The 15,805-nt window shown below is 52.8% G+C and overlaps 1 protein-coding gene across 1 annotated transcript in view; it reads left to right on the top strand.

The window, feature by feature from the left end:
• PMP22 (peripheral myelin protein 22) overlaps nt 1–13,667 on the top strand; it is a 20,024-nt gene extending 6,357 nt beyond the window's left edge. The window contains exons 3-4 of the mRNA XM_010008244.1: nt 7,893–8,033; nt 13,507–13,667. Of these exons, the coding sequence (XP_010006546.1) occupies nt 7,893–8,033; nt 13,507–13,667 (302 nt within the window). The remainder of the gene's footprint in view (nt 1–7,892; nt 8,034–13,506) is intronic.
• The last annotated feature ends 2,138 nt before the right edge of the window (nt 13,668–15,805 follow it).

Raw genomic sequence — 15,805 nt, 5'->3', positions numbered from 1 at the left:
CTGCTGGGCAGCTGCAAACAAGAAAGAAATGACTCATATTTAAAGATGCTGAGTCTATTACAACAAAGCTCTGCAGTAAATGATGTGTAACTTGTTGGTGTGATAGCAGAGAGCTTTTGTACTGGAGGTTCTAGCCATCAGCGTATGGACACCCTATGGACACATATGGACACCATGCAGAGCTGTCCTGGTTTGAGGACAGCTCTGGTCCTTCAGGGTCTTTGCAGTTGGCAGCAGAGTAGCAAAGAGCCAGCTTTGGACCTCAGTGGTTGGTGGGTCCAGGGCACCTTCTTGGCCATTAATGACCAATAACAGTGGCCTGGCCTGGGCAGGTCTGAGCCCCTCACTGTCAGCTTGTGGGTGAGTGCAGCTTATCTAAAATAAACCATGGGGTATTCCAGGAGAAGATTTAAGATCAGTTTCTGCCATAACCACATTGCCTGCAATATGAAAGGGATCTTCTCTGCCTAAAACCAGGTTTTCATTGTTGCTTGTTTTCCTTACAAAGAGCATCTGATAAGGAGAGGTAGGGAACTGGTGCTGGCTTTTTGTCAGCTGTCCCAGAGCTTTTTGGCTCCCATTTTCCTTCATAAGGGGGGAGTAATTTGTCCTTCCCTGCCAGGTGGGAGGCTCTGGCCTGTGGGAAGGGAGCAAACGGGAGGAGGAAGGCAACACATGAGCAAGTGATGACTGGAAAACCAGAAAATGGGTGGGGGAGTCCACTGCTGAGTGCACTGCTGGAAAACCCCTAACCCAGCAGTTTTTGGGCCTTGGTGAGACTCTTGGGTGTCCTTCTGGCCACAAGCTGGGTGTACCCCAGCAGTGTGCCTGTGGGTCCGGGTGCCACTGCTCTCCATCCCTGCTCCTGGTGCCTGGACATCAGTGGGAATTTGTACCTCAGCCCATTGGAGGACCCGAATTGATACTTGTGCTTCCTCTCACACACAAACCAAAAGGAGATCAGATCATCATGCCAAGGGTCCTGGAGAGGAGCCAGCCTGGGCATCATGGAGCTGTTGGAAGGTGCTTTTCATGGTGCCAGAAGTTTTCTACTCCCTTGGTGGCATCAGAGGTTGCCTCTGTGGGATGTGAGCTTTCACAGTCAACGGGACAGCTGCTGTGTTGTGGTTGAACCACAGGGATGTGGAGGACAGGCCATGCTCTAGAAACTGCTCTTGTTGGAATGTGGCAGTTCTGGAGAGCTGTGGGCCTCCTGGCCTCGGGGACTTCTTGGATGGAGCTTCATGGAGAAGGCAAAAGGAGGAGAGCTGAGAGGAAAAAAAGGATGAAAGGAGAAAAGAGGGCCTTGAGGGTTTCATCTTCTGAAGGAGCCACAGAAGAGGACCACAGAGCCCTGGTGTTTCCCACCTGCTCATCCCTCAGCCCTTACAAATACCTTGGGAGCTCTTTAAAATACCCCTTTCCTGCTGGGGTTTCTGGGAATACCTGTGTCCAGCACCGTGTGGTCCCCTCCAGGGAGTGGACACAGAAGAACAGGAAAGGAGCAACTGTTGGGTGAAAAACCTGCTTTTCCCAGCTTGAGCATCCAGCAGCCCAGAAGGTGGCCAGGGAAGGTTTGACTTTGTGCTGGTGGGAGATCTGGGAGCAAAGCAGAAGAAAGTTGGGGCTGGTGTTTGCCTGGGGGAGCTCAGCAGCTCTGCTGGTGTGGGTGGTGAACCAAGCTGCTGAGATGTTCTCCCTGAGTTGGAGGGTCTGTGCAGCTTGGGAATAGCACTGCAGGCAGGTGAGCTTTGCCCAGGGACAGTGGTCTGACCTTCAGCCCCAGAAGAATTATACAATTGGGCTGGTATTTCTGCATCCTCAGTTCACCCTTTGTCAACCTTAGAGGGTGTTTGAATATCGAGGTTTACAACCCTTGCAAGCCCCAGAACTTGTGCTGTGACCTGCCCGTGTCCTGGGCGAGGGTGCAAGTTGGGTTCAGGTTTTTAATCAGACCCTGGAGCCTGAGAGTCTGGCTGCTTTAGAAAAACTGCTCAGAAACCACCGTTTTTCCTGGCAGACCCGGGCTGGTACCTTTGTGCCTGTAGATCTGTTCCTGGCCCTGCTGATACTTAATTGCAGCGTTGAAGAGCAGGTTTTACCACGCAGATGTGGCCACGAATTTCCCCTCCCTCTATTTTGTGTGTATTACTCGCTCCAGTTACCCTCCTCAGGGGATGCTTTATTCCTGAGAAGTGGTTGCTTTTTAAGGGCACAAAGGCAGTTTGCAGAGGGAAAGCTGTACGTGCAGAACGTTTCCATCAGCTGCAGGTCCCAGCCCGCAGCAGCTGATTTTCAGCTTGCACTTGGTTCTTTCTCCTTGGCTGGGTCAAAAGAGGTGTCACAGTTTAGTGCAGAGTCGCTGAAGGGAAAAAACCCAAGGACTCAGTAAAAAGAAAATTGGGTTCATCCTGGCTCAGATCAGGACAAGAGGGCAGGGTGGGTAGGAGAGAGGTGTGAATTAAACCCTGGGAGCCAATGCCCGGCATTGAAGGTCCTTTCCTCCTGGCCAAGGGTGTTTCTGCCTGCCCTGCCCGTCCTTGTCAGGTGTGAAACCTGCCTGCAGGAAGGGCTGGGCTTTGCTGGAAGGGTTTGGCTGAGGCCACACTCTCCTGAGGGCATCAACAGCAGCCAGAGAGCAACAAGTGGTGAAAGGACTAGAGGGAAAGTCTTACAGGGAGAGGCTGAGGGAGCTGGGGTTGATCAGCCTGGAGCAGAGGAGACCCAGGATGGACGTTCTCACTCTCTACAACCACCTGAAGGGAGGTTTAGTCAGGGGGGTCTGGGCTCTTCTCCCAGGCAAACAGGGACAGGACCAGAGGGCCTGGCCTGAAGCTGCTCCAGGGGAGGTTTAGGTGGGATATCAGGAAGCTCTTCCTCATGCAAAGGTTGATCAGGCACTGGGATGGGCTGCCCCGGGCAGTGGGGGAGGCACCATCCCTGGAGGTGCTCAGGGAAAGGCTGATGTGGCACTTGGTGCCCTGGTCTGGAGATGTGGGGGTGTTGGTCACAGGCTGGCCTGGATGATCTGAAAGGTCTTTTCCAGCCTTGGGGATTCTGTGCTTCTGTGATCAGCTGCACTTTCTACTCTGGGTTTCAATTCCGGCTCCGAGTTTTAATTTCTGCCCTTGTGTTTTTATTTCCTGTTGGGCTTTATGGCAATGAAATGTGGTTTTCAGCATCCCAGGGGTGAAGCCTTTTCCGTGCTGCTGGTAGCACAGCAGGGCTTGCAGAACTTAGGGAAATTTTCAAATTTGTTTTGTAAAAAACTTCTCACTTTCTGCCCTGAGAGGGCTCTAAAAATGTGCTGCCAGTGGGTCCTCTCCGGAAGCAGAGGGCAGGGTGTTATCTGTCTGTTCCACTCTGTTTCCTTTTCTTCCTCCTCCTGAAGAACAAAGATATAAACACGGAGCTGAAGAGATGCAGGAGAAAAATGGAATAACGACTGGCTGCCCAGGGGAAACCACAAATAACAGCCTGGGAGTAAACAGTGCTGACAGCCCTGGGTCCAGACCTCCCTGTAGGAAACTCCCTTTGTTTTTAAAAGCCTGTAGGACACAGCACTAATAGCCAAGGAGCTGAAAGCCTCTGAAGTTGAGGAGGTGGCAATCCTATCTGCACTTTGAGTGGGGGTTTCAAGTGAATTAAAGGCAATTAGCTTGCCTAACAGACCTGAAGGCTGTGGGCAGCTGGGCTGGGGTTTAATGGGAGTAAAGCAGCCTCCCTTGTGGGGCTGTGAGCTGGGGGAGTCATTCCCCTTGGTTTTGTAAAGGAGACAAATAGAAGTAAGGAAAGGGCTGGATGGGAGCAGGCCTAGAACTCTGGGATCATCTCTTGGGTTCCCAAGCTCTGCTGCTCCCCAGCTGCAGCAGAGCACTGAGGTTGGTTGCCCAAACCCCTCTGGTCTGGGGGACTTCCCCCCCCTCTCAGTGCCTGCCTCTGCATTCCCCTTACACAGCTCTTTATTACAACAGGATTTGGAAAAGCCTGGATAAATCATTCACATTCTGAACCAAAAAAGAGGCACGGGGAGGCGGATGCAATTAAAAGAGCAGCTCGGCTCAGCTTTCTGTCTAGACAGGCTTCTCCTAAAATAACCAGCAGTTGCAGCACCCACCTCCAAGCAGAAAGGGCTCCTCTCTGGGCTGGATCCCGTGGCCTTGGCAATCACAAGGGACTTGGCTGCCTGGGTCCTGGACCAGAGTGCAGGGCTTGGGGCTTTGCTTCTGCTGGTGCAAGGGTCTGGACCCAGCTTTAGGGCTTGGAAAAGGGAGAGACAGGAGCTCAGCTCCCCAGCTCTGGGATGCCAGCCCTTTCTAGGGAAGGAGATTGCAGTTCAGTAGCTGGACATGCTCTAATACTGCTTCTCTGACCCCATCTGAGCAATGATTTATGGCTTGAATTTTAGCTGTGCTTGAGCTGCTTCATCCCCTCTGTTGCCCTCTGCTTTAGAATCACAGAATTGTTCAGGTTGCAAAAAGGTTGTAAGATCATCCAGTCTAACCTTTAACCTGACTTTACTAACCTACCTCTACCAACCCACTGCTAAACCATGTCCCAAAGCAATTTTTAAACACAGTCAGGGATAGTGATTCACCCACTTTCCTGGACAGCCCATTCCAGTGCTTAATCACCCTTTCTTGTAAAGAAGTTCTTTCTAACATTCAACCTCCCTTGGTGTAACTTTAAGCCATTTCCTCCCATCCTATTGCTAGTTACTAGTGAGATGTTTGGCACAGCTGGAGCACAGGGGTCAGCTCTGGTCAAGGCATGGAGGGTTTCCCTGCCTGGACATTTTGTGTGCAGCTGAGTGTGAAAGCCACAGTGGGATTGCCTGGCAGCAGGAACCATTCCTAAGGAAGCATTCCTATGGAGACAGGCTGGGAGAGCTGGGGTGTTCAGCCTGGAGAAGAGAAGGCTCCAGGGAGACCTTAGAGCACCTTCCAGTGCCTGAAGGGGCTCCAGGAAATCTGGGAAGGGGCTGGGGACGAGGGCTGGGAGTGAGAAGACATGGGGCAATGGGTTAAAACTAGAAAAGGGAGATTGAGGTTGGACATGAGGAAAACATTCTTCACCATGAGGGTGGTGAGAGCCTGGCCCAGGTTGCCCAGAGAAGCTGTGGCTGCCCCATCCCTGGCAGCGTTGAAGGGCAGGTTGGATGGGGCTTGGAGCAGCCTGGGCTGGTGGGAGGTGTCCCTGCCCATGCAGGGGGTTGGAACTGGATGGGCTTTGAGGTCCCTTCCAACCAAAACCGGTCTGGGATTCTGTTATTCTATGAACAGCAGCAACTGGTGCCCATGGATGTAAACCTGGCAGCACTGAAACAAGTGCAGCTCAGCAGCTCTTCAGCAGTTCCTGTTAATGCTGCAGAGCAGTTTGGTGAGGGAAGCACAGGAAGGAGAGGAAGGAAAAGCTTTCTGCAGGGAGCAGAGGCTGCCCTGGGTGGTTGGTGTCTGCTCTGGAGAGGTTGCTCTGTTGGGAGGCACGATACAGAGGCAAGAGGCAGAACTGATGGTCCAAAGCCAGACACACCAGACGTTACTGCATCGCACAGGATGTTCCCCACGGGCATGGATTTGCTGGCAGCTCCCTGGCTGGCTCCCTGCTGCTGCCCCAGCTGCAGGCTGCTCCTCGCCCTGCTCCGGTTCCGCTCCCACCGCCCGGAGCGCAGCTCGGGAGGGCTCGGTGGGGAAGCAGGATTGGTCCCCTGGGAGCAGAGGCTGCTCTGGGGAGTCCTACATGGCCCCACTTGCTGCACCGAATGTTGGGTTCTGCTGAGCCAAAGCTGAGCTTCAGTTTGAAGCTTTGCTTCAGCTCTTGGCTGCAGAAGCTGGTTCTGTGTGCAGCCAAACTGGTGGGAGTGAAGCTGCAGCAGGAGCTGGGACTGGGACTGAGGCTTCAGTGCTGCCTAATTCTCCTCTGAGCTTCCGGCCCCAAGCATGATTCTTCTGCCTTTCACTGAGTAGTTTGTGCCTCAGTTTACCCATACCGAGTCCTGCCTGGCTTTTATGTTAATTAATCAGTGCCACATCCTTAAAGACCTTAAAGGAAGGCTGCAAATACTAATTTGGATCTCAAATGTTACAAGGAAAGGGAAAGGAGAGGGATTTGTGAGCACAGCCCTGTCCTGGGAGTGCTTGAGGAGCTGCCTCTTTCTGTCAAGCTGCTCATGGGATGGAGCAGCGTTTTGCGTGTTTATTTGTATTTTTTGTTGTGGGGAGTTACACGCCCATGGAGCCTGGAAATAGCTGGGCAGTGACTCACACAGGGACTGGTTGAGCTGGTCTGCTCCAGGAGGCTGTTGCCTTTGGCAGCTGAGGAAGGCTCTTCCCAAAAGGCTGGACACCCTAAGGGCAGAGGGTGTTCTCTCTCACCCTGTGTTTATTTTACATCACAGCTTGGCCAGCTGGGTGGCTCAGGGCTCCTTGCACATGGCTTTTGTGTTCCTATTACAGTGAAGCACAGGAAGGAGAGGAAGGAAAAGCTGTCTGCAGGGAGCAGAGGCTGCCCTGGGTGGTTGGTGTCTGCTCTGGAGAGGTTGCTCTGTTGGGAGGCACGATACAGAGGCAAGAGGCAGAACTGATGGTCCAAAGCCAGACACACCAGACGTTACTGCATCGCACAGGATGTTCCCCACGGGCATGGATTTGCTGGCAGCTCCCTGGCTGGCTCCCTGCTGCTGCCCCAGCTGCAGGCTGCTCCTCGCCCTGCTCCGGTTCCGCTCCCACCGCCCGGAGCGCAGCTCGGGAGGGCTCGGTGGGGAAGCAGGATTGGTCCCCTGGGAGCAGAGGCTGCTCTGGGGAGTCCTACATGGCCCCACTTGCTGCACCGAATGTTGGGTTCTGCTGAGCCAAAGCTGAGCTTCAGTTTGAAGCTTTGCTTCAGCTCTTGGCTGCAGAAGCTGGTTCTGTGTGCAGCCAAACTGGTGGGAGTGAAGCTGCAGCAGGAGCTGGGACTGGGACTGAGGCTTCAGTGCTGCCTAATTCTCCTCTGAGCTTCCGGCCCCAAGCATGATTCTTCTGCCTTTCACTGAGTAGTTTGTGCCTCAGTTTACCCATACCGAGTCCTGCCTGGCTTTTATGTTAATTAATCAGTGCCACATCCTTAAAGACCTTAAAGGAAGGCTGCAAATACTAATTTGGATCTCAAATGTTACAAGGAAAAGGAAAGGAGAGGGATTTGTGAGCACAGCCCTGTCCTGGGAGTGCTTGAGGAGCTGCCTCTTTCTGTCAAGCTGCTCATGGGATGGAGCAGCGTTTTGCGTGTTTATTTGTATTTTTTGTTGTGGGGAGTTACACGCCCATGGAGCCTGGAAATAGCTGGGCAGTGACTCACACAGGGACTGGTTGAGCTGGTCTGCTCCAGGAGGCTGTTGCCTTTGGCAGCTGAGGAAGGCTCTTCCCAAAAGGCTGGACACCCTAAGGGCAGAGGGTGTTCTCTCTCACCCTGTGTTTATTTTACATCACAGCTTGGCCAGCTGGGTGGCTCAGGGCTCCTTGCACATGGCTTTTGTGTTCCTATTACAGTGGAACTTCCAGGGCCCGACGTGAAGCTGGGGGAGAAGCTTTGTCTTGATTTCTGCAGGTTTCAGACTGGGGCTAATATCTCTGCTTGTATTTTATTATTTTATTATATTATATTATTAGCTTATAAATGCTCCCTGACTACGTGCATGGCCCTGGGATTCATTTTTCCTCCACAGGCTGGTCCATGGTGCTATCCCAAACCCCAGGCAGCATCCCTGAGCACCTCCCCAGCCCTGACCGTGGCCACGTCCCCCAGCTGCTGAAAGACTTCCAGGGATCCAGGGGTGGGATGGTGGCTTGGGGAGGGGAACTGAGGCCTCACTGTCTGTCATGCCCAATCTGAGGTTTCTGTCTGTCTTTCCCCAGAATGGCTGCAGTCTGTCCAAGCCATGATGATCCTCTCCATCATCTTCAGTGTCTTGTCCCTGTTCCTGTTCTTCTGCCAGCTGTTCACGCTCACCAAGGGTGGGAGGTTTTACATCACTGGAATCTTCCAGATCCTTGCTGGTAAGTGGGGGCTGATGGATGGGGCTGTGTGCTGGGGAAAGGGCAGTGGTGGGAACCAGCATGCTCTTGGGTGCCAAAGCAGGAGGGGCACTGTGCTGGCTCCTGTGTGGTTTAGTGAAGGAAAAGGGGAATGAATAATTTCAGTCTGTCGAGGTCTTGCACACAGGCTGGGTCTGGCTGTCAGGGCACGTCATGTCCAAGCTCTTTGGCCCCTCACATCATAAATGGCTTTAAACTGGAAGAGGGAAGATTTGAATTGGATCTTAGGAAGAAATTCTGCACTCTGAGGCTGGTGAGAGCCTGGCCCAGGCTGCCCAGGGAAGCTGTGGCTGCCCCATCCCTGGCAGTGTTGAAGGGCAGGTTGGATGGGGCTTGGAGCAGCCTGGGCTGGTGGGAGGTGTCCCTGCCCATGCAGGGGGTGGGACTGGATGGGCTTTAACATCCCTTCCCACCCAAACCAGTCTGTGAGTCTGTTTCTGTGATCATGGAAGGTGCAGGAATGTTGCTGCCCTGGGCAGGGGGTTTTGGAGGGCAGGGAGCCAGACCCACCAAGCTGGGGGCAGAGCTGTGCTGGTGGGATAGGCAGGGTGGGAGGGGGTTCCAGAGCTCTGCCCACCCCTCCCTGCTTGGGGTGGGATGCTGATGGCCCAGGGTGGCTGTGTGGGTCTGGGACCCACCTCTGCTGGGCTGGGCGAGGTTTCCACAAGGGCTGGTGAGTGGGGATGTAGGGAGGAGCCTTTTTGGCAACAGAGGATCTGATGATTATTTCTAAACTTGCCATAAGGGGGCCTGGTGCTTTCCACATCATCAAAGAGCTGGAGCAAGGTGAGCCAGCTGACTTCAAACTGTCAGCTGCTATTTTTAACTCTTCAAGAGCCCACTGCTGGACATGAGCCAGGTCCATGTCCCGTGTTGCAGTTCCCCAGATACAGATGCTGTAAAGCCACTGGGTCCCTTTTGTTTCCACATGTGAAACCAATGGAGAGGATTTTCAAGTGTTAACAGACTAGAAAGATTAAATTGTTAAACAAGGTTCTGGCTAAATTGTGGCAGACTCTAGGAAGGAAACTAATGGTTGGCTAGAGCTGTAGGTGTTAAACTAAAAGCCACCCCAGGTCTTGCCACTAAATCAGTGGAAAAACTCATCCACTGAACGTTAGGCAAAGTTCCTGAGCATCCCCTCTGCAAGCTCTGGAAGAGTTTAGAGCTGAGCTTTAATTGCAAGTGGGGCATAAAATCTGTTGTAAGTGTGTCTGCTTGGCCATAATGCAGGTGATGAGGTCATACAGTTCACTGTCTCTGGAGAGCCAAATGAGTAGGAACCCATTACAGCCATGGAGACAAGAAGGGGAAATGGGCATCAATAATGCAATTATCTGCCTGAGAGCTTGTCTGATAGATCTGGGAGCAGAAGGCTTCTCTCTCCTGAGTGATTGCTGGTGAATGCTGTTTCTCAGAGGAGGAGAAAATGGGATTACAACCCTCCTGTCCATGCTGTGCTGGGTGTACTAAGGAGATGCATGGTCAGACCACAGACCTGCTGGCTCACTCCTTGCTGGGTCAAATCACTTCCCAGCCCAGTGGTGAAGGTGTGAGCTGATTGCCATGAAGCTTTCCCATGGTCTGGGTCTGGATGGACCATGCAGAGGTGGGCACTGGTGGCCGTTCTTGCTGTGCTCCCCAGCCAGGGGAGCTCTTCTGGTCAAAGGAGCTGAGGCTGGTGTGGTCTCCTTGCAGCTTGCTGTGAAAGGCTACTGCTGGCTAAAGCCAAGGGAGAAATTCCTGTGGCCTTCAGGCTTTCCAGGTGTTCTTCCATGCCTTGCAAAACCCTGGCACCATGAAGGCCTACCCATGGAGGTCTGCCAAGAACATGTCTTGCTCATTTAAGTGCTTCATCCTCAGCTTCAGCAAGCTGGAGAGGACCTCCTTCCTCCTGGGCAGGGATGAGAAGTCTCTTCCTGTAGCCCTCCATCACCCTGCTCCTTCTCCCTGGGTGATGCAACTTGTCAAAGCTAAGGGTTTCCAGTTTTGGGGCATGACCAGTGGCAATGCTGGACCCAAACCAGCAGATGCCCAGGGCAGGACTGCTGGATGCTGCTGGAGCAGAGCCAGGCTGGTGTGTACTGTGGCTTCATCTGGGGCTCAGGGGAGCTGGGGAGTGGAGGTAGAGGCAGGAAGTGATGCACAGGGTCAGCTGGGTCTGTTGTGCAGTGGCAGGGTAGGGTGCATCCCCAGTGCCTTCTCCACACTGCTTGGAAACATGCCCAAAGCCAAGTTTCCTCAGCCACTCCCCTCCATCCTTGGTGGGTCCATCACATCCATGGTTATTTCATCTAAAGTAACTTTTAACAGTCTCTCATGTTGACCCAACTTTTCCATCACTTTCTCCAACCTCAGCATCTGTTTCATCTGTTTTTTGCTCGTCCCTCTACCCTAGAGCTGCTGTCCCCATGGGATGGAGAGGGTAAGCTCAGCCTGGAGAGCTGGGCCTCCCACACGTCCTGCAGCTTTCTGCAAAGCCCCTCATGGCTGAGCTGCCCATGAACATGCCCCAGCATCCAGCCCAGCTTGTCTGCATGGCTGGGCCAAAATGGACAGACCTGCAGGAACAGCTTTGAGGCATTTGCCCCTCTGGCCTGTCCAAGCAAGACTGAAGTGTGTTCTTAAAATCAGGCTCTAAGATGGTGATGCATTACTGCTTGCAGTGGTGCCAGCAGGTGGCTGCAGCTCCTGCATTTCTCCAGCACCTTCTCCAGGCAAAGTCCATGGAGATGCTGCAGAAACTATTGCCTCCCTTTTGCCACATTCCTCAGGCAGACAATGACAGCTGTATTTTCTGCTGTCTGTAGGTGACCAGCGTGGCCACACGCTTGTCCTCTGTCCCACCACCACGGGCAGACAATTGTTGTGCTCTCTTCATGGGCCGGGGCAGTGGGAGTTGGCTCTGGGGCTCAGAGAATGGGAACTGCACCCGTGGTGTGCTAATGAAACATGTTCCCACTTCTGCACTTTCCCAGAACAAAGGAGCAGTGTCAAGTGGAATTGCAGCTCAAATATCACTGTGGTTAAATGTAGGTGGTCCCAAGGTCTGTGCAGGGGATTTGGAACTCGGCTCCAACAACAGCCCCACGACTGTATAATAGAGCTGTTGGGATTGACTTTTTTCGGGGGGGCAGAAATAGAAGTGGCTTTGTGTTTGCTCTGGGCAGTCCCCAGTGCTGGTGGGTTGTTTTTGCAACAAAGCTTAAATGCTGCCCACCGGAGCCCTGGGGACCTGACCTGGCCCGTGGCTGGCGAGGCTGGACACTGGGAAGAGGGACAAGACACGGGCACGGCAGGGTTGGCAGGGAGGGGGTTGATGGTTGAGCTCCTCACACAGCCCTGGAGGAGGACAGGAGATGGCAGGACACAGACCTGCCCAGCCAGGGCATCCTTGAACCCCCACTGTGCTCATCTGTGAAACCTCCGTGCTCTAAGGAAAAAAAACAGGGTTTGTGTCTGACCACTTGCAGCAGCTCTTGGCAGGATGGTTCAGGCTGTTTTAATCAACTTTAATTAAGCTTTTAAATCCCCAAGGGGGTGGGATACCTGGTGCCTGCCTGAGGGATGGGCCAGCCCAGGTGGTGCTTCATCTTTGCTTGCTCCAGAGCTTTGGATTTCTTGCTCCAGGGTCTCTGGCTTTGCTTGCTCAGAGCCCGGCAGAGATACCCCCTCAGCTACAGGCAGAGCAGGCTGTAGAAAGGCTGTTGGTTCAAATGCCCAGGAGTTTGTATGTGGAATTGGAAAGCTACAAGTCAGGGGGAATGAACCTCTAGGTTCAGACAATGATAATGGATCAAAATGGGAAGAGGGGAGATTTAGATTGGACATTAGGAGAAAATTCTTCACTGTGAGGGTGGTGAGAGCCTGGCCCAGGTTGCCCAGGGAAGCTGTGGCTGCTCCATCCCTGGCAGTGTTGAAGGGCAGGTTGGATGGGGCTTGGAGCAGCCTGGGCTGGTGGGAGGTGTCCCTGCCCATGCAGGGGGTGGGACTAGCTGATCTTTAAAGTCCCTTCCCACCCAAACCATTCTGTGGTTCTAAGATTCAGTTGAGCCAATAGCTTTGGTATCAGTGTTTCATTTCAAAAGAAAAAAAAAGGCTCAATTCTTAGTGATTCTGCCCCTCCTCCCCCCTCTTTTCTATTACTCCACTCAAACACATTCATTCTCATTGTGTCACTTAGAATCATAGAATCATTGAAATGTTAGGGTTGGAAGGGACCTTAAAGATCACACTGACCAGCTGTCCTGGGCCCCCCTTCTCTCTAGGGCTTTGTCCATGGTACTTTGGCCATCAGATCCCTGAGGTGATCAGATTCTGTTTGCCTGAGGTCCAGGGTCACAAGCTTGGATTTCTTCCTTCTAGTTGCCCTGAGGATCTTTAATTCTAGTGCTTCATGGTCGCTGCATCCAGGGTTGTCCCTGAGCCTCACGTTGGGCACCAGCCCTTCCCTGCTGGTGAGAAAAAGATCCAGCACAGCACCTTTTCTTGTTGGTTCCTCTGCCATTTGCAGGAAGTTGTCACCTGGGCACTTCTTGGGAAGTGACCATCCTGCTGTATTTCCTGTCTGGTCTTTAGAAGGATACCCAACTCGTGCCGCGGTTTTCCAGGAGACAAGGGGGCCAGGATGAGCAGTTTCCCCTGCTGGGGTTGAGTGTTGTCCTCTCCAGCTCAGCATTTCCAGCAGGGAACTGCTCCCTGTGTGACATCTGTCACCCTCTGACTTGGATCAACAACAGTGCTCTTGATCCCCTTCCTCTCCCACCTGGGTAGGGAGAGAGGGAGAGAAAAAGAGAGAGACTTGGCTGGATTGAAAACTAAACTGCACAGCTTTAATTCAACACTAATGACATAAGAAAATATATACAATTGTATACAGGTATGTTCAGGTATGAGCAAAAGCCTCTCGCCTCCCCCCAGCCCAGCAACTGCCACAGCATCTCCTGACCTGGGAACAGCCCCAGAAAATCCTGGAGCTGCTGGAGAAAGCGCAGAGTGATGAGGGTCAGGAGAGCTGGAGCCTGGGGGTCCCCGGGGAGGGATGGACGGAGTCCTCCGCGGGCGCCGGCCATGGGTGGAGGAGGAGGGAAGAAGCAGCAGGGAGGAAGTTGTCTTGTGTGCTCTCTGTCCTTCCTCTGAGCTCACGTAGCTCCATGGAATGGAATCTCTCTGGCCAGTTTTGCTGTCTGTCTAACTCAGCCTCCTGCGGGGGGTCAGAGATCTCCCTGCAGCGTCTGAGCCGGCAGAGTGAAGGTGCGACCCTGAAGCCCCAGCAGCTAGAGACACATTCCACTGTTCTCAGTGCTAGTTGGAACACTCTGCTGCTGGTGAAAAGGAGGCTTCCTGAAGGGGAAAAGAAATCAATACAAGGAAAATTGGCTTCATCCTGGCTGCAGCCACACACCCCTAAGCCGTCCCGTGTGCTTCCCCGCAGGGCTGTGCGTGATGAGCGGCGCCGCCATCTACACGGTGCGGCACCCGGACTGGCACCCCCAGGGCAGCTCCTACGGCTTCGCCTACATCCTGGCCTGGTTGGCCTTCCCGCTGGCCCTGGCCCGCGGCATCATCTACGGGATCCTGCGGAAGCGGGAGTGACGGCCGCGGGAGGAGGGCTGTGACCGGGCACTCGCGGAGGAGACGGAGGCGGGAAAATAGACGAGAAAACGGGAAAGGAAAATTAACCAAAAAAAACCCACAACCCCCCCCCAAAAAGGAATAAACCCTCCCACCAAAACCAAACCCAACCGACCCCAAAAGGAAACACTCAAAGGGTTACTTGTTAATGGAAGATGTATATAGTATCTATGGTTTAAAAACCTATTTATAACACTTTTTACATATATGTACATAGTATTGTTTGCTTTTGTTGACCTGACGCGATGTTTTAAAGCCTAAAGCAAGTGCCTAAGGAACTACTATCCTAACAGTGTAACAAGAGCGCGGTGATTTTTCTCTCCTGCAAAACCCTTGACCTGAACTCTCCTTCTCCATCCCAGCCCATATCCAACCATCAGAAAAACCCCAGCTCTGACTGGTTTCAGGCTGGCGTAAACTGGAGGTGTGTCTGTTTACACCAGCCGGGGGTTTAGGCCCCGCTCCTGCCACATGCTGTGATCCTGGTGACTGAAGTGCACGTCCAGATCTGACGGGAGACGCTTCCGAAAGGTTTGAAGGATTTCGGAGCAAAGGCTTTGATTGCCCCAAGTGCCTAAATGACTTATGTGCCTGAGTCCCCTGGCCTTGCCACCACACCCCCTGGGAATTTGGGCTTTTAAATCACTTAGGTTGAATTGCAGGCCGAGGTGGGCTGTCCCCTTGGCCCGCGGGTGGGGCGTGTGCCCTGCCCAGCCACCCGGGCACCGACGCTCCCGACCGTGAAACCTGCTTTTTCCTTGCCGTGGAGCTAAACTGCTGATGAGAAAGAAGCAAACCCAGTATAGCTATGAAATCAAATACCAGATGTATGAAATGGTGCTATCTATTTACCATTCCTTATATTGCTAGCCATTTAACCTTAGTCACTGGAAATTCAGTTAACAATCTTGAGGTAAACGACGAAGCTAGAGATGAGAAATAACTGTGTAATATAACTGAGCTATGACTGCTTTTCTACTTAGACTTGCTCTTACTATTATTTTTAATAAAGCATTTGTAACTGAGGTTCCTTTTTTTCCCCTGTGGTCAAGAGGAACAGAAACAGCTCTGGCTGGAGCCCTGCTGGTCTTTGATGTCTGTTCTCTGTGTCTGGCCATGAATTGAACAGGCACCTGCACCAACCCCAGGCTGCCTTCTGAGGACTCCAGACACTGTGTTGCTGTTGTTTTTGTTTAATTTTTGGGTTTTCTTTTATTCTGTTTTGGTTTTTTTTTGCTTTGCTTTTCTGATTTTATACCGACCGTGTGGACTAAGACGCCATGAAATAAAAGTCAGAATAACTCAGTTGCTTCTCCTTTTTATTGGTTTTGGAGCTCAGAGCTGGGCTGTGCTCCACCAGTCTGCTTGGAACGACCATCCCACAGGTCTCTGATGCTGTGTGGCAGGTTTGTGGGTTAATTCATGCTGCAGAGAGGCTCTGAGCTCATTGGGCTGGTGGCAGATGTACCTGTGCTGCGCTGCTGCAGGCTCATCTTTTGGTGCTCCCATGGGGTGACCCCAACTCTCCAAAGCCAGCAGCTGGGCAGCAGCTGGCAGGGCCACACTAGTCTCCTGGTTCAGGTCAGCATCAACTGTCCTGGGGGCACCACCTGGCACAGACAGCAGGAGCCTTTCATCCCTGTGAGCCAAAGCAGCCAGGGCCCAGTTGTGGCTGGGGGGATTAGCACACTGCACTGTGGGCAGCCTTCATGGCTGCATGAAGTGTTCACACTTCACTCAGTCATTTTGCTATTAAATACTGAGCAGAGCAGCAGCGGGTGCTGGCAGAAACACCACGGCTCTTGCTAGGTCACCTGTTGAGCCAGTTACTAGTATCAGGCCAGATCCTGAAGCTTTCCACACACCACATCCCAAAGGAAAGGAGCAGGAGCTGCCTTGCATCTCCCTGGCTGCCCATGGCAGAGCAGTGCGACCACTCTGGCTCGAAGACCTTTTCCAACCTTGACCATTCTCTGATCTGTGAGTCTATGATCTCCCTTGACCATGGTGGCTCCTGGTTCTGGTTTTCCAGCTGGGAGTATTTCCCTGTATGCTCGTTTTGCTGAGCTCAGACTAAGCCCAGGAGGGTATCTTGCTTG

The sequence above is a fragment of the Chaetura pelagica genome, unplaced genomic scaffold, assembly GCF_000747805.2.
Source record: "Chaetura pelagica isolate M959 unplaced genomic scaffold, ChaPel_1.0 scaffold471, whole genome shotgun sequence".
Taxonomy (NCBI): Eukaryota; Metazoa; Chordata; class Aves; order Apodiformes; family Apodidae; genus Chaetura; species Chaetura pelagica.
The sequence above is the reverse complement of the archived record's forward strand: the minus strand, read 5'-3'. Positions and strand labels throughout refer to the sequence as shown.